The sequence below is a fragment of the Quercus suber genome, unplaced genomic scaffold (genome assembly GCF_002906115.3).
Source record: "Quercus suber isolate HL8 unplaced genomic scaffold, Cork oak 2.0 scaffold_1187, whole genome shotgun sequence".
Classification (NCBI taxonomy): domain Eukaryota; kingdom Viridiplantae; phylum Streptophyta; class Magnoliopsida; order Fagales; family Fagaceae; genus Quercus; species Quercus suber.
The window spans coordinates 25745-44718 of NW_027070585.1; the positions used below are offsets into that span (position 1 = coordinate 25745).

The following is an 18974-nucleotide window of genomic DNA, read 5'->3' on the forward strand; positions in this document are numbered from 1 at the left end:
TATATGCCTCTGGGACTTGCATGTGGTACACTCATGCAAGTCCCAGAGGCATATAAAGCATGAGTGGGGCGCTCTTCCAACTGATGTGGGATTCGAAGCTTGGGGCTGAGACTATGAAACCCTCCTTGCTTGCCTGCACTCGGGGACGAAGGCAAAAACCGCACCGCGCCTGGCTCCGCGGTAGGACAACAATCAGATGGGGTGGAATTCAACATTCTTACCTTACAATAATTTATTACTAATAATAAAGATTACAATTCATGTCGTAATCCTCATTCAGTATACCAAACGTATCCTAAATCTTATATATCCCCCACTCTTCCATTCCCTTATTTTTTATTTCCCACTTTTCCATCCCCTAACCAACTAAAGCCTTAAAATTTATCCAATACTTTAAATTACATTCTTGTCTTACAACTTAAATCAATGGGGGTTTGACACATAATTAATTTTATTTAATCTTCAATCATGTACATAACCACATGGTTTAGGCTTTAAATTACAAAAGAGTACTTTGACCATTAAATCTTGACGTGGCTTGATCTTTTGATTGGATGGTTCTATCGTTACATCCAATGCATCATTTTGATAGTTGAATCAACAGATTACGAGATATTTCTCTAATAATAGATGGCACGTTATATAGAATTTGACAATCAAGTGCATGGTGGTGCCGCCATGTCATGCTCATGGCACAAATCAATTGACTTCTTTAAGACCCCAGAAAGCAGATAAATTTTCAATGGAAGTCTAGCCCGCCAAGGTGAGATTTATTTGCTTTATTCCTTGAACAGCTATTTCGTTTTTCTCATGGAGTACTACATTTTCAACGAAGCGATTAGTTTACAAAAGTCAGTCCAATAATAATGTTCTTTCATTTGAGGGCTCAGAATTTAAAGAAAGGAAAATGTTGATAACAAAGCAGCACATAATGTTGGTAATTTTGAAACATGGTTCGAGGAAGCTCCTGTTTTCCTCATAGAACAGTTTCATGAAGATGTAAATTGTAATGCATTTTAATGACTGAGTTAATATATGATAATAAGTTACAAATTGTTCTAAAAATTTAGTTAGATTTTTTTTTTTAAAGAAAGTTGGGGGCTTGAACCTATGATTGTCTAAGAAGTGTAAACTATTAAAATATTTTAATCTACTAATAAAGAACGTTTGGTTTTCAACAAACAAAAAAAATTAAGAAAGAAAATGCTAAAGTTACAATAAATTATACATTTATACTACAAAAAAGTTAAAAATTTATTTACTAAATTGAAATATGGTGTAAAGAATAGAGACCAAATATGTAGTTTACCCAAATTATTTTTATAGATTTTTATATTTTCCTTAAAAGTGAGATCAATTTTTTTTTAAATAGTTAATTAACAAATACTCTAAGGCACTCGTTAACCGGATCCAATAAATAAATGACTCGTGCAGTCGTGCTTATTGCCTATTAAACACCAGCTTTCATGCCGTTCAATTTAAATGCCACTATAAATTATACAGATTACAGACATAGAGACAAAAAAACATACATCAAAGTGAAAAGACTCCCCATTAATAAAATAAAAAAGTATATTTCCACAATTAAGAAATCAAAAGATTCACTTGGTCCGATTCTCCAGTATAATATTTCTCTTCATTGTTTTATTCTGCCCATTCTTTTTCACCTGTGAAATTGATTGGCTCCTTCTTCTTTTTTTCTCTTCATTTGTTTATTATTATTATGAAAACGATATTGTGGAGTGCATGATGAATCTTCCATCTCCCAAATTTTCTTTCTTTAGTTTTCCTTTTCCTCCTGCCTTATTTTACTTTTGCTTCGAGATTTGGAAGTTGGAAAGTGAAAATTGAATAAAAAGAAAAAGTTAGGACTAAATGTTTTGAACAAGTTCTTCTTCTTTCAATTCATTGAAACAGACATATAACTGATGCACGCCGAAAATGACAATTAAATTATTAATTATAACTTTTCCTCTTAAGTCCTTTTCTCGGAAAGTGCTAGTTCATGAGTGCCAAAGAACTTGAAAGAAAAGTCATTGGCCAAATTACATTTCCAACCTAAAAAACGTGAATGAAAGTGATTGGGCAATTTACATTTAATTAGAGGCATTTTGAAATCTACCACTATAGCTTAAAATTTTTCAAATTCAATCATGTCCAATGCACTAATGTACTCGACACAAGTCATGTTCGTAGTTTAAAACTATTACAAATAAAATCATGTGATACTTTCTGTTTTTGTATTTTAAGAATTGCATAAATTTAAACTATACGTTTTTAGACCCCTGTAAAACTAGATTGTTTAACCTAATTAATTAACCAAGTGAATACTTAGGTTTATTATTTAGATCTAAGTTAAAACAAACTAATCATATCATGTAAAACAGCGGAAATATAAAGAACACAATGATATGATGACCTAGGAAAACCAAACAGATAAAAAACCTGAAGAAGATTTAACCTAACTATTCTCAAGATAAAAAGCAAATTCACTATGAAAGAATTGAAATTTGTACAATAGAACTTAGACCACTAACATTCTATTGCTACCTTGAGTAGAAAACTTACTACCACGACCCCATGATAGCCCCAAATCCACAGACTACTTCTTTCTTTGATCTGCAACAACCACAACTTCTCCTACTTATGAATCTTGATCTTCTTGAACGTTCTTTATGCAGCAACTAAAACAACCATCAAGTTCTTGATGTGAATCTTGATCTTGATAGTTCAATGTGTGTGTATAAAGGCAAACACTTTTAGATCTCACAAAAAATTCAACACACAACTCAACAAAGACATTAGAGAGCTTTTGGGTACAAAACCCTAGATCTACAAAAAAAGGCACACTCTTCTCTCTCTAAAAGTCTTTTAAAAACGTTTTAGGGTTTCCTTTGTATACTAAGAGTGTTTTACTTGAAACCCAATACATTTAAGTAGAGTTTAGGCTAAATTGGAATTCTGCAGAAAAATAAATCTGCACATGATTCGATCGATCGAGTCTAATTTTCGATCGATCGAGCCTTACAGATTTAGTCCAATAAATTCTACAATCACTCGATTCTAATTTTACAAATAAACATACTTTGAACAAGCCTAAACCTAGACTCTGTTTTGATCACAGTTTACCAACATAATACAAATTGAAGTTCTAATACATTAATTCCTAAAGTCTTAGAACCTAACATAAACTCTTCAATCAAACACAAAAATTTCATGGTTTAAACATTAAACTTTAAATTGAGATGATTTTAAGAGTTTGAGATTTGATTTTCATTTGAAACTAGCAAAATACACACACGTGTACATTTATTTAGATCACACTTATGAAATTGATAATCATTTATTTGAATACCAATTGAATTATTCATTAAAGTCTCGTACTCTTTAAATAATAATAAAACTACCCTAAAAAGTTAGTGTTTGAAGATAGAGACCCTAAAAAGTAAGGGGCTATTTGGATTTTCAGTTTCCATCACCCATTTTGTCCTTCACCCTTCCCACGCCAACCCATCCGATGACCAAGCCTTGGAACATACTTTCTCACCGTATGACGATTTCCTCGTGACGAAGGTCTGTTGGTCGTCAATCAAAGATTTCGAATCTAACTCGATCTAGATTTGTCATCGATCCAAAAAAAAAAAAAAGTGATCTATGAAATGTGTGTTTGTGTTTGTCGTCAATCCGGCTTTGTTGGGTTTGTGTTTTTTTTTTTTTTTGGTGTTGTATCATAAATAAGTATAAATGGAGTTTTGATTTGCTGCTGCATATTTTGAGAGTTGGAAAATGACTTTTGGGTTTGGGGGAATTTTTATTGATGAGAGTTTTTGTTTTTTGTACTTCTTTGGTTGCACTTCACTGTGACTGTGGTGGTGGCAAAATGAAATGAGCAATGAAGAAAATGAAATGAGTGTGAGGCGAGTAGATTAACAGAATTGCTTGACATGGTGCTCAGGTATGGGTCTCACAAAAAGTACAAAAAATTGAGTTATGAGAAGTTGGTAACAGTATGCCAAACATGCCACCTTTAGGGAGTTTAAGTATTTTAAGTGATGAGGGATGAGCGATGAGTGACGAAAATTGAGTAAGGTGTGATGATTGATGGTTTTTTAAAAACCAAACAGCCCCTAAGTGTTTGAAGATAGAGACTACCTCCTTTATATATAGACTACCTCCCTTAAAGTCTCATATCATTTCAATCAGTTACATGAATGTTCATAAAATTATTCACGTATAGTATTTAAACAAATTACATGACTCATTAAATATATCATCTAACGAAAATTACACGTGGATATTTTTATCAATTGTTACATACATACATACATACATATATATATATATATATATAAAGACACACACTACCTTCCTTAATCTTAGGACAACGTTTTTTACCAAACCAATTTGAAAGAATCTCTTTCAATCAATTACATGAATATTCATAAAATTATTCATGTATAGTATATAAACAAATCACGTGGATGTTTTTATCGATTGTTACATGGGTTGGAGAAATTATTTTCCCTGTTTTCCTAACCAAAATGATTGCCGACTTCTGAATCTAATTTTTCTTTTTGCTTCTAGAGTTCCAGTACAGACTGTTGTCTGAACTTGGACATGACGTGGCTTGGCAGCAAAAAAACCAAAACAATTGGTGGATTTGCATCATTGTCAGGATGAAAAAGGGTGACCTCTATAATTGGGGGCCCAACTTTATGAGGCTGAGAAACAAAGGGAGTCCCACAGAAAATCCAGGTTACCCTTGTGGCCCATTAAGGGCCCACATCCACCTACCATTTATTTCGGCCTCATTCACAAAAAAGCACATTTCACAACCCTCTCCTCACTCTCCATGATGTGCCCAGAAGCCCAACAGCAAAGGCTTTTTTACATTTTTGCTAAAGCCATTTATAGGGTTTTTTTTTTTTTTTTTTTTAAATTCCGTACGGCAAAGCACCATTTTTTTAAGGGGGTAATGGTGGGACCAAAGAAACGTACAGATGAGATATGCTCATAAAAAGTGGCCTGATTGTGGGGTCCAACATACCTGCCCTTAGATTTGACCTTAACGAGGTTTCCATGCGATTTCATGGATTTTTTTATAAAATAACTCCAAAACTCAAACAATATTATTAGTTAGGCAACGTTTCAAATATATTGTATTTCTAACAATTCGACTTCAGAGGAGTCGATTTTACTGTTCATATCGCCTTTTTTTTCGCCACGTAAATAAAGAAATCGAGTCTTTTATAATCATTTTTTATACATAGAAATCGACTTCAGTGGAATCGCTTTTAATACAAAGAAAACGACTCCACGTAAATAAAGAAATCGAGTCCTTTATAATCATTTTTTTATACATAGAAATCGACTTCAGTGGAATCGCTTTTAATACAAAGAAAACGACTCCAGTGGAGTCGTTTTCTTTGTATTGAAAACGACTCCACTGAAGTCGATTTCACTGTGTAAAAATTCAAAAAAACATCACGTCATTGCCGGCCTGAAAAAAAACCTCACAACCTTCAAATCCAAAACGGAGTCGTACCCACTGATCCGATCCGATCACCTGAAGCTTTCGCCGGAGTTTGGTCAAAATCGGCGCCTGGGTTCGTTGGGGTTTGGTGAAATCGGCGCCTGGGTTCGTCGGCGCTCGTCGGCGCCTGCTTGCTCGTCCGTGTTGCTCGTCTGCTTGCTCGTCGGCACTCGTCGGTTCGTTTGCTGGGTTCTTCTAGGTTCGTCGCGCCTGGGTTCGTCGCGCTCGTCGGCGCCTGGGTTCGTCGGCGCTCGTCGGTGTTGCTCGTCGTTGCTCGTCTGCTTGCTCGTCGGCGCTTGCTGGGTTCTTCTGTGACAACTGAAGCAACTGAAGCTTAAGTGTTCCAGGTCGTGGGTTTATGGGCAAACCGACTTCAGTGGAGTCGTATACAATACAAAGAAAACGACTCCACTGGAGTCGTTTTCTTTGTATTTTAGACGACTCCATTGCAGTCGATTTCTATGTACAAAAACTGACAATAACGGACTCGATTTCTTGATTCACGTGACACAAAAATAGGCGATATGAACAGTAAAATCGACTCTTTTGAAGTCGAATTGTTAGAAATGCAATTTGTTTGAAACGTTGCCTAACTAATAATATTGTTTGAGTTTTGTAGTTATTTTATAAAAAAATCCCGATTTCATGATCAACCTGGGCCCCTTTGACCCACATAACATGTGAACCACGAGAAACAGTGGGGCTCACTAATGAAAGCTGGGACCTGACCCTGATTCTATCAAATGTTTTTTTCAATCAATAATTCTAGGAACACACTTATTTTACAGTACACTAAATTCTACCGCAAACCGTGAGAGGTAAAAGATTAAAACGTTTTTTTTGCTCAATCATAGGTTCACCACTTTAGGTCAACCAATCCCAATCGACCACATGAACATGTTATGAAATTAAATATGTTTCTAATATTATTGTTTTATAACAATGTAGATGACACAAATTTTCACAAAATGTTTTACAATATGTGATAAGTTATGAGCGGTAAATAATAAAGATCTACATAAAAATCGCTAAAGACTCAAACTATTGTAAAACATATAGTGTAACATTTCTCATGTTTTTGGAGTGCAAGAATTCTCAACAATTTCAATATATATAACCAAATTTTTAAAAAAAAAATGATTAATTAATTCATTTTACCTCATTTACATTTGAAAGAATGGTCAATTTTGATCCTTGAAGTTTCAATTAATTAATCGTTGTTAATGTGATCTTTTCTTTCTTGAGGGGAGTTAATGTGATGTGATATTTATGCTAACTAAATTTTGTTTTTCTCTTCCATTTTACTCTTCTTCTTTGTTCTTTTTTCCTCTCTTTTTCTTTCTTCTCAACCTCATAAATTTATTGGGTACTTCAGGAATATATTTCCTCTCTCTCACATAGAAGTGAGTCCCCTCAACCTCTTATCTTTTCTCCTCCAACCGTCCACCATCACACAATTCTAGTAGTCAGATTCAAACCCCAAAACACTTGAAGCTATCACCACAGCCCAAAGTCTCACCCTAAACCACACCCAAACTCCACTGAGCCGAAAATGCCATCACCTCATAGCCAACACTAGCCATTCTACAAACAATTTCGACCACCATCCCTTACCCAAGGATAGATTCAACCACCGGTACACACCATTTGTTTGTTTCTTCAGAAAATGTTTTCTATAGTTTCTGGTTTTTTTTTTTTTTTTTTTTTTTTTTTTTAATTCTGTACGGCAAATCACCATTTTTTTAAGGGGGTAATGGTGGGACCAAAGAAACGTACAGATGAGATATGATCATAAAAAGTGGCCTGATTGTGGGGTCCAATGTACCTGCCCTCAGATTTGACCTTAACGAGGTTTCCATGCGATTTCATGATCAACCTGGGCCCCTTTGACCTACATAACATGTGAACCACAAGAAACAGTGGGGCTCACTAATGAAAGCTGGGACCTGACCCTGATTCTATCAAATGTTTTTTTCAATCAATAATTCTAGGGACACACTCATTTTACAGCACACTAAATTCTACAGCAAACCGTGAGAGGTAAAAGAGTAAAACGTTTTTTTTGCTCAATCATAGGTTCACCACTTTAGGTCGACCAATCCCAATCGACCGCATGAACATGTTATGAAATTAAATACGTTTCTAATATTATTGTTTTATAACAATGTAGATGATACAAATTTTCACAGAATGTTTTACAATATGTGATAAGTTATGAGCGGTAAATAATAAAGATCTACATAAAAATCGCTAAAGACTCAAATTATTGTGAAAAATATAGTGTAACATTTCTCATGTTTTTGGAGTGCAAGAATTCTCAGCAATTTCAATATATATAACCAAATTTTAAAAAAAAAAAAATGATTAATTAATTCATTTTACCTCATTTACATTTGAAAGAATTGTCAGTTTTGATCCTTGAAGTTTCAATTAATTAACCGTTGTTAATGTGATCTTTTCTTTCTTGAGGGGAGTTAATGTGATGTGATAGTTATGCTAACTAAATTTTGTTTTTCTCTTCCATCTTACTCTTCTTCTTTGTTCTTTTTTCCTCTCTTTTTCTTTCTTCTCAACCTCATAAATTTATTGGGTCCTTCAGGAATATATTTCCTCTCTCTCACATAGAAGTGAGTCCCCTCAACCTCTTATCTTTTCTCCTCCAACCGTCCACCATCACACAATTCTAGTAGTCAGATTCAAACCCCAAAACACTTGAAGCTATCACCACAGCCCAAAGTCTCACCCTAAACCACACCCAAACTCCACTGAGCCGAAAATGCCATCACCTCATAGCTAACACTAGCCATTCTACAAACAATTTCGACCACCATCCCTTACCCAAGGATAGATTCAACCACCGGTATACACCATTTGTTTGTTTCTTCAGAAAATGTTTTTTTTTTTTTTTTTTTTTTGAAAGGTATAGTTTCTGGTTTTTTATATTACCAAAAATGCAAGTCAATAACAATACGTTTCCTTATGATCCATAGAAAACAAGCCCAATAGAACAAATAAATAGACCACCACAAATAACTCCCACAATAATTTCTTTATTCACCATGATTGCTAGTGACCAACAGGCAACATTGACTGAGCATTGACCTATTTTACTAATGACATTTTTTTGCTCAAACCACAAACCAATCACATTTCCAATTAATTTTTCAAGTAAATTCCAATTTTGGGATATGCTTTCCCAATTGAGAGACACAAATGGTTTTAAAAATTAAAAAGGATATTATGTTTCTGATGCATATAACCTATAACCTCTTATGTTTCCTAATATATTACTCGCAATGTGTGAATCTAACCTAATTGTAGGACCTACATATTGTGAGTGAGAAGTTACATGTTTAATACGCAAATGAGCATGTTTCGTATGTGAGGTAAAAGCAAAGTTGCCATCGCGCCGCATCTGCTAAATGTGCCAAATGAGAACGGCAAATCCCAGCCAACATGAGATGGTCCCACGCCCCTGGAACTGACATTTGTGAGCCTACTTAGTGCGTAATCAAATCATATCATGCTGTGCAGTGTGCACTTTAATCACTTTCTTCATCCCAAATCCCTCTTTGAACCTGTTCTTACATCATCCATTGTTTCCCTTTTACTGTTGGGATGTGGGATTGCAATGAGATGTTAATTAATGTTATCCTAACCCAAATTCAACGAGTCCAATAATAAAGGTGTACACTTAAACCAATAATAATAAAAGAAGTATTATCCTTATCCATGTGTGGCAAATCAAACAACATTGACATCATTGCAGCACAAAAGGTGGAAATTCAAAAAGTTTCATGTCACAAAGCAAATATGTATTCATGAAAACATATTACTATGATACTATCCACGCATAAAACATTAAGTTTTAATGCACAGAGGAAATTGTATCACATTGAGAGAAGCCCTGTTATGGACACAAATTCCCTTTTATTGTTGGGATGTGCGAATGCAATGAGATGTTAATTAATGTTATCCTAACCCAAATTCAACAAGTCCAATAATAAAGGTGTACACTTAAACCAATAATAATGAAAGGAGTATTATCTTTATCCATGTGTGGCAAATCAAACAACATTGACATCATTGCAACACAAAAGGTGGAAATTCAAAAAGTTTCATGTAACAAAGCAAATATGTATTCATGAAAACATATTACCATGATACTATCCACGCATAAAACGTTAAGTTTTAATGCACAGAGGAAATCATATCACATTGAGAGAATCCCTGTTATGGACACAAATTCCATTGGTTGCTTCAAGGAAAACTAAGACCTCCAAATTTGATGAAGAGACTACTTTGAGGAAGTCTAGACCTCCACATTAAACTAGCTAAGAATTTGTAACTTAAAAATTCATGATTATTATTTATTCATTCTCAATATATGAATTATACAAGACAAACTTCCAAATAGATAAACATAAATATTAACTTACGGTTGTCTATCAATAAAACTAATCTTAATCCAAACTAATTTATTTGAGTAAATTAAACATATCTCTATCACTACTTATCCTATAATAATTAAAATAAATTAGTCACATAACAAATCCTCTGCTGATTACCTCAATGGCAAAGACTTGATGATTTGGAAAGTGTAACGTGAATGGCAAAATAATTATTCAGATCAATCATGTTGGCAAGCTATTAAAAGAAATCATTAGAAAAGAATCTGTACACTTGTTGTTGAATGGTGCTTAGGAAATTCAGGGTCTATATACGCTTGGTCCATAAACTTGTCAAGGGTTCCTTTACAAAGAGCTAAACAAATTGCATCCTCTTTGTGCATTCCAGAAAAATTGATTGGAAAAACCACCACTATCCCAACAAGCTCCAATTTCATGATTCCAGCATGCAGGGACACTCGCATACACCACACAAAATACACACACACACACACACACATACATACATACAAATTGCGCTCTCCTTGTGCATCCCAATAGCTTTATAAAAAGCCACTTAAACAAGTTTCAACGAATTCCTGCTTGCATAAATAGAAATATAAAATACAAAGGAATGTGTATATGTATGCATTATTATGTGGATGGAGAGAGAGAGTATGCTGATTAGATGAGAAGTGCATCAGTACAGTATAAATGGTAGTAATGAGCTGCACATGGCCAACCTGTTTACAAGACAGCAAATTTCAACTAGAACTAGGTCATATCTCTATAAACACAGCCTTAGTTCCAAAGAACTTGTAACAATATAGACTTCAGCTTCATGTTATTCAAAGTATAGGTTAGAAAAGCAAGAATCTGATGACTATAGTGATGCAAGCCATTTTGTTGACAGAAGAGTGACACTTACAACAATGAGTTCGGAGAGTTGATTTCCACGAGTTGCATTTGCTCTTATAAAGAGAACCTGAAACCAATTAAAAAAAACTGAGGATTTAGAGAACACAGTAGCGAGAGCAAGAAAGAAATATGGACAGTGAAACAAAATTATCAAATTACTGAGAATGATGATAGTACACAAGTTCCCAACTATAAGGAGCAAGATCAACAATTAAATAGTTTCCTTGGATATCCTTTGCAACTTTAACATCATCATCTAGGTATACAGAATCAAAACTGCTTATGTTATAAAATTTCAATAGTTTTACTTCATAAAGGAGGGTTATTCAGAAATTCGAAAGCTAGGAATATGCTATTGATTAACTCACCCGCATGTGTTATTATGAACCGTAAACTTCAGCTATTTATTATTTAGTAAAACATGGTATTTTGTTGATCCAACAGTTGAGACAGAGAAAACATCTAGGAAAAAAATTGGCCATATGATAATGATCCTTGGGAAGGTCAACATGTAATTTCACACAAGGGCAAACCACAGTTTCAAAACCAACTTGTTCTGGTTGATCCAGGGAGTGTGGGAGAGACACAGAATAACAAAGAAAACAAAAGGGGGGGAAGGGGAGAGGGACAATAATATGTCCAAACAAACAAGCAAATATTTGATAAAAAAATTTCTGTGGATAGTGTGTGTGTGTGTGTGTTGGCAAGTTCATGGGAAAACTTCATAGTAAGCAGAAATACAAAATCTGCAAGTGAAAAGTTTGAAGACAGGTTTTAAAAAAAGATTATTAGAAGGAAATTACGGAAATTAAGGAAGAACAAAGTGAAAAAAAAAATGCACATAATGAAAGTGGAAAATTTCAGCCCCTAAGCATTAGGCAAAATATAATAAAGGGCATTTTAAATCATGAGAAATGAACATTTCAATTTATTAAATGTAAGAAGATAGGTGCGATAGGACCAGGAACTAGAACCCTGTTTCTCCTCTTTCCAGGATGCCAAATGGAGTTCTAGATGTTTGCTTTTTTTTTTTTTTTGGTAAGTTAGATGTTTGCTATTTTGAAAGGCATCCTGTGGAGTTTGGAGAGCTATCCTGTTCCTCTCAATGTGGAGTCTAAGGAGGAGATGAATGGTCTAACTTTTGAGGGCATAACAATGGTTGGTAAAAGTGTGAGGCGCACTTAAGCGCAAAGGCCTCCAAAGCTTAGACACAAAGAGCAAAGCACAAGCAAGTGCCTGATTAAAGTAAGGCACACATTTTACCCACACACACAAAAAAAAAAAAAAAAAAAAAAAAAAAAAAACCCCTTGATGAGGTCTCAAATTTGGAGTAAAGTTGCCACCAATCATAGGATTTCTAGGTGTAACGCCTAATGCTTAATTTAATTTATTACCAGCTCAGGATTAAGAGCATGTAAGGTCTCTTATCATACGTCAGGCAATAAAGTATATAGGTTCAAGGGTTCGTTTATACGTGGAGAAGGTGTTAAATACCCCAAGACTTCCATTTAGTAACAGTTATCATATTTTAATTATCCCTTGATTTTAATGATTCATATACAATTTTATTAATTAAATAATAAATCAAGCATGCTAAAAGAAACAAACGATGGGATTGATTGCCCTACAATATCATTCTTCTATCATGCCCTCGTATCTATATCTGGATTGTGACGGACTCCAAGGTTTAGAGGGTCCAAGGCCTACCCTTTATATTAGTTTCTCAAGAACAATTAGATGGAAACCTCATAGGTGTGTGGTACACAATTGGGCTAACTCCAATCTTGGTGAGAGGGGCACTCCAACTCCATGTTACATGCTCAACTGAGTTCAAATGCTTTTAAGGACTTCCTTACCAGATCTAATCTGTTGTGTCCTAGGGACTTTTCTTGAAACTCCTAAAGGTTTTGGAACACATTTAAGACTCCTTTGTAGTGATTAAGAGCTGTTGTGGTTTCTTTGTGGAAGTTCTCAATGAATGAAACAAAGAGGGAATGGGGTATATAGGCTTCCGAGACCTTGGTGGCTGTACCTACAATGTATGCTTAGCCACCATTTTCCATATTTGCATGATCAACCTGAATTTTGGTTATTTAGACTTTCTTCCACATTTTTGGTGTCACTCTATGTGCAACATGCTACTTATTTTTCACATGTTCTTGCTCTTTATGCCAAGAAGGGAGATATATCCTTGGCTGGTGAGCTGGTGAGCATTGTTGGCCATGCATGTAGTGTACCATTTATCCTTTGGGCTTTACTTTGAGCTGAGAAGAGTTGAAAGGTCAATAGAACTTACGTGGCCACATATATGGTATATGTTCTGGCACCAATTTTATTTTTGGGTTGGGTTAGGATTGGTTTGGGTTTTAAAGGCCCAAATGGCTGAGTATACAGTGTATGTTCAGCCATTAATATTTATTTTTGGGGCAAATTTGGCTTAGTTTAGACTTGGGTTCTTGTTTGGGTCCAGAGAGTGTCAAGTGGCCACACATACAGTGTATGCTCGGCCACTAAGATTGCCAAAATAGGATATCAACAATAGTTGAATCAAAATATACCCAAAAGGCAAATATCAAAAAGCACTAGAATGGTAAGTAGTGACTTTTATGCCTAACAAAAGCAATGCAATGCAATTCTAAAGTATATAAGCATCAGCCTCATTAAACATAGGACCATCATCATTGTCACCACAAGATTTGTAACCCTCATCATCTTCCTCATCTAGATCATCTTTAAGTTTTGGGACAAACTACAAAGACCAAGACAAAAAAAAGATGGGGGTCTGGTTTTGAGAGACAAACTACAAAGACCAAGAAATAAAAAGGGGGTTATGGGTTTCAGGACAAACTGGAAAGACTATGAGGAAAAAAAATGGAGTCATTAGGTCAAGCAGAGGAGAGAGAGAGAAAGAGAGAGACTAAGGCGGAAAGTGAAAAGTGAAAAACATACATACATACATACATATATATATATATATATAAAGAGAGAGAGAGAGAGATGTACCTGGTAAATGGAATTGACTTCGTAGTCTTCCAATCCAGTGTTGTGTGGTGGTGAGATTGTTTGGTCCCAATATATATTTATAATGTCTTCTAAATTTAAAAATGGAAGGTTAAGAGGTGGGCTTATGTTTATAAAATCACACCATAAAATTTGTCTTTGTATAGAAAATCAAAACTATTTATCAATAACATTAAGATCTAATAATTCAATTTAATAAATGATTTATTTTAAAATTATTATATATATATATATATAAAAGCTCCAAAAAAAAGTCTTCTTCGTACAAATTGAAAAAGCTTCAAAAAGTGTGCCTAAGACGCAGTTTTGTCAAGACGGTTCACTTTAGCGCAAAAAGCATTGAAGGCTTTGCAGTTTAAGAGTGCTTTTACCCTTGAGCTGAAGTTTGTTTATAAAATTCCTTTATTCAGTTCAGTTGGATGCATATCCTGTGTGACCAAACCCCAGGACCACCCACTTTACCCCATCAAAGTAGGAATGTCAGACCACCTTTATTAAAGGAAAGAATGGATTACTAGCATTCACTGAATTAAAAAACAGAAGGGAAAGAAAAGGTAGTTTAAATGATAGACATGTATGTACAGGTCCCAATAATTAAAGAATGCAATCTCCAATGGAAGACAACATTCTCCCTACTGGCAAAGAAGATGAAGCTAAACAAAATTATGCAATTAGGTTAGATCTAAATTCATACAGAATCAATAGCATTCACACATCAACTGAAGACCAGTTCAAGTTATTCATTTAAACAAATGGCTTTGGAATAAGTGAACTCACATTTTGTTCCCATAATGGCAACTATAACAAAAACCATAACTTTTGCCCTTCATTCTTTCCAAGCATAAGGAGCACGGTCAACAACCAAATAGTCTCCCCTGATGTCCTTCACAACTCGAATCTCATCATCAAGGTACACAGTCTCAAACCTATAGAAACAACATGCCCTTGATACCACAACAATATGAAAATAAAACAAAACAGAAGAACAAACCGCCCTATCACATTCTTCTATATCACAATACATAAAACCAGATAGTGATAAGAGCATAATCAATAACAAGCACGATAAATTGTCATAAAAGACTACATAACACCCTAAGATCAGTTAAGAGAATAGACCTCAAAATCAGCTATGTAATTCAATGTTATACAAGTTACAACTTACAACATATGCACATAAAAAAGAAACAAATATATATATATATATATAAACCACCAACTTTCTCACCTATAAGTGTGTTATGTGCAAACCATGAGGAAGTGCTAGTGTTTTGTTTGAATAAGTAATCTTTATTTGTTAGTTAGCAGAATGGGTCGAGCTTGTAGGGGAATACCAAGTCTTTAATTATTAGTTGCATTATGGGTATATTGATCCATATTTTCAGGACAGTAAGTCATGTTTTTCAGCTTTGGAAAATGGCAATGGGGTGAGGTTAAGGCTGAGAACTTTTCCTACCATGACTGGCTTTGACATCCTTCTCTTAGAAGGATATGACTTGGTCCTAGGGACATAGTGGTTATGGACATTGGGGAAAATACTTTGGGATTTTTCAAAGCTAATGATGAGACTAAAGTTGAAGCAAAGAAAGTGCTCTTGCAAGGTTGTCTGTACTGGAAGATACTAAAATTCAAGAAACAGCAAGAAACAAGAAACTTGGGGAATTGTTGCAACTCAGCAATGGGGACGTCACAATCTCAACCTTGAGCAGGTTGTGTAGACTCCAAAGTAAAGAAACTAGTGGAATTTATCATATATGTTGCAAGTTGAACCATAAGAGAAATTTTAGTGTTCACTCTTATTATGAAGCTATAATAGCTTCTTATAAGGGGCGATTTCCTTGAAAGAGTAGACAGCTGATTTTCGTAAAATTTTAGCTGCAGATAATCTTATCAAAGTAATATTATATATGTAAATTGGTGTTTTTTGTGTAAGTGTAGTAGTGAATCTATCAATTATCTATTGCCACATTGCTCTTTTGAAAGAGATTTGTGGTCTTTTGTATTTTCTACCTTTGGCATTGGAAGAAGGTAATAGATGTCTACTTTAGCTGAAAAGAGTGGTTTGGCCTGCAAAAGAACAGTCTCAGATGGAGTGCACCTCCTCTTTGCCTCATGTGGACAATTTGGAAAAAGAGGAATATATTGAACTTTTGAGGGTACTAAAAAGTCTTCCTTGTTTCTTAAGCTCTTTGTATGAATGGACTACTGTTGCAGGATTTCTTGTGCTTCCTTGTTGACTTTACAGATCTCTTAAACTGAAGTTTGTAATTCTTTGGGGGATTCTCTCATTTATTCCACATGTACTCAAGTTTCTTCTTTATTTGATTAAATAAATTTCTTGTACTACTTACACACACACACACACACACACAAAAATACAAACAAACAAAAGCTATAGATGAACCGCTAGCAAAAACAACTAGCACTAACAAAGATGAAGTAACATGTAGTAACTAGCAACGTAAATTGAAATAGAAAGTAATGTAATTGAACAAGTTAAATCAGCCAAGGTTGACACCATTACAGCTGTTGCAGTAGTGTAACTGAGTTTGAAAATTTAATAGTGATTTGATGTTTTCAAAACTGTTAATTTTATAAACATCATGGCTTAGTGAGATACAACTTCCTATCTAGGCTTCCAAATTTAAAATGTCATATCAAACATCAAGGAAAAACATAATACGATAATACGCAGGAACACAAGGTTATGACGTGCATGTGAGGTATAAAACACAATTTGCATCTAACCACGGCAATTTAGAAGATTCAATGAAAATTAAAATAATTTTATAATTAGTATCTTTTTTGTTTATATCTCTATGTTCTTCAATATAAAAATTTCCATTATACCTAATCAGTTCTTTTCTTCTTTTTGTATATAATCCTAACCGATTCTTTATGCAGTTTTATCAATAGACAAATGCAATTAACACAAGCAATTATTAATTTTTATTAGTCACTTATGCACCCAATGGATTTTGAACCCACAACCTCAACTGATTAGCAAAAACAAAAACAATTACACCACAAGTATATCATTAGCAAAATCACCCAAGAGATCAAAAAGTGAGGACTCACCAACCCTGCCCAAATGGCGGCAACGGAAATTCCCAATTCTTCCCACGTAGAACCGCGCTTGTAAATCTGACACAAACATCATTTTAGGGATATGTTATCAAATGAAATCTTTATACCATACTTGTAATTTTTCTTTTATAAGTAATTCCACATGCAATTGGTAGTCTTGAACTTAAAAGCTCATTGTCAATCTGAAATCGAATTGGACAAAGTTTTTCACCAACCTGGTTTGGAGATATCTCCTCCAACTCATTACGAGGAGATTCATAGAACCATACACGTGTGCTATTTAAACACATCATGTGACTCATTAAATAAATCATGTGACGTAGTTGGTTATAAGAATTTCTCTGCAAACCAGTTTAGAGCTAAACTTTTTTCAATGAGCATGTGGATTTTGGATTTACTTCATAAAAAACAAAGGAGCTAAACTTTTTTCAATGAGCATGTGGATTTTGGATTTACTTCATAAAAAACAAAATTTAGCTACAAAATTTGTTGTAGCGCCTTACTTAATAAAATAAACATTACTGCATATTTTAAAAACCTAACCATTAATTTGCATATTTTTTACCCTCTTAATGCACCTCTTAATACACATCAAATTTTATGTCAATCTGATATTATTTACTATAAGATCAATAACCTTATATTTTATATATAATTCTAAACCACAAAAATTTGTAATTTAAATGACATAGCTATTGATGTTTAATTTTCTAGAAATTTTGCAAGTAGACAATATGTAATTCAATGGTAAATTTGTCAAAATTCACGTCTATAAAAAGATATTGAATAAGGTTGTAAACGCTGCAACCAATTTTGTAGCTAAAATTTGTCAAAGTAAAACTGTAAATTCATTATATGAAAAAATAGCAGGCGAATTTTCCACTTCCAATTTTAAAGAATTGAGATTAATTGTCATTTTCTGAGAAAATCTTTTTGCAGTAAACATTTTCAGTGGAAACAAACAAACAAGAATACCTAAAATTCACTCTCTGAGGCGAAGCGATTTCGATGACGGAGCGAACGAAGAAAACGCCGTGAGGAGGGAAAGTGATGACATTGTTGAGAGTCTTGTTCTCGACGTCTATGACCTGCAAAACGTCACCGGCGGCAGTACCGAACAAGCGCGCATTCTCGACGATGAAGAGCTGCTCCTTCTCGGTGGTCCAGAGCATCCGCCACGTGGCGGAGAGGGAGCCGCCGGTGGTGACTGTATCGAGGCCGAGTACGGCCAAGGCGTCGATGGCTTCGACGATGGAAGCTCGTTTGGGAGGGTCTCGCTGGGTCTTGAGGCCGCGGTCTTGGTCGGAGATGAGGGAGAGGAGGTGGCGCTTGGCGGATTGGGATTGGGCTGTGAGGGAGGAGGAGGATGGGGAGGAGCAGGTGGTGATTTTAGTGTGGCGGTGTTTGGGAGAGTTTGGGCTTTGGGGTTTGGAGGGAATGGGAAGGAGGAGACATGTGGCCATGGTGAGAAGTGCGAAGGAAGTAGCTCTTTCATTGTGGATGAATGGATGGGTGCTTTTTTGTGAACTGGAAAAATTGGCGGTTCAAACTTAAAAAGGTAGGCCCAGGCAGAGGATTATGGATAGAGCTGTGTTTTTAAACAGTTATTTGAAAAATAAATTATTATGAGGGTGTTTGCCTGGTTTAAGTAAAACTCTAGCGTAAATCTTGATTGTTTTTTATATTATTTGATTTTATATTTTTATGTTTTTTGTGTTTTTAGAAGTGAGGGACATAAAAATAGAACAAAACTACATATTTAATCATGTTTTTTTTTTTTTTTTTTTGATGGAAAATGCTCAACAGTTTTATTCAATGCTTTGTAAAGAACCTACATCATTAGCACATGCACGTGCCGCATGACTGGGACAATCTTCCAGCCATACAAACGTATTCTCAACAGTTTGAGCATATTGAGCAAGCAAGTGGGCAGGGACATTTTCCTGTCTTTATGTAAAAAATCAAAAGTCTCGAATGCCTGAACTTTCCTCAACACACCATGGATGATATTTGTAACTAATGCCGCT

At 34.8% G+C, this 18974-nt stretch overlaps 1 protein-coding gene across 9 annotated transcripts; it reads right to left on the bottom strand.

Moving 5' to 3' along the window:
- Window positions 1–8563: 8563 nt before the first annotated feature.
- Window positions 8564–18551, bottom strand: LOC111994372 (probable plastid-lipid-associated protein 11, chloroplastic). Of its 9 annotated transcripts, none has more exons than XR_002881075.2 (6): window positions 17923–18551; window positions 16939–17004; window positions 14638–14786; window positions 13843–13931; window positions 10850–10906; window positions 8564–9143 (listed from the first exon to the last, which is right to left on the bottom strand). XR_002881075.2 is itself a non-coding variant. In XM_024026241.2 (4 exons), the coding sequence occupies exons 1-3, from the start codon at window positions 18408–18410 to the stop codon at window positions 14687–14689; spliced, it is 654 nt and encodes a 217-aa protein (XP_023882009.1). In that variant the 5' UTR covers window positions 18411–18551; the 3' UTR covers window positions 10171–10906; window positions 14638–14686. The 9 variants fall into 9 exon arrangements, 2 of the variants coding, with proteins under 2 accessions (XP_023882009.1, XP_065625595.1); XR_002881074.2 differs by lacking the exon at window positions 8564–9143 and adding an exon at window positions 10171–10664; XR_002881077.2 differs by lacking the exon at window positions 13843–13931.
- Window positions 18552–18974: the final 423 nt, after the last annotated feature.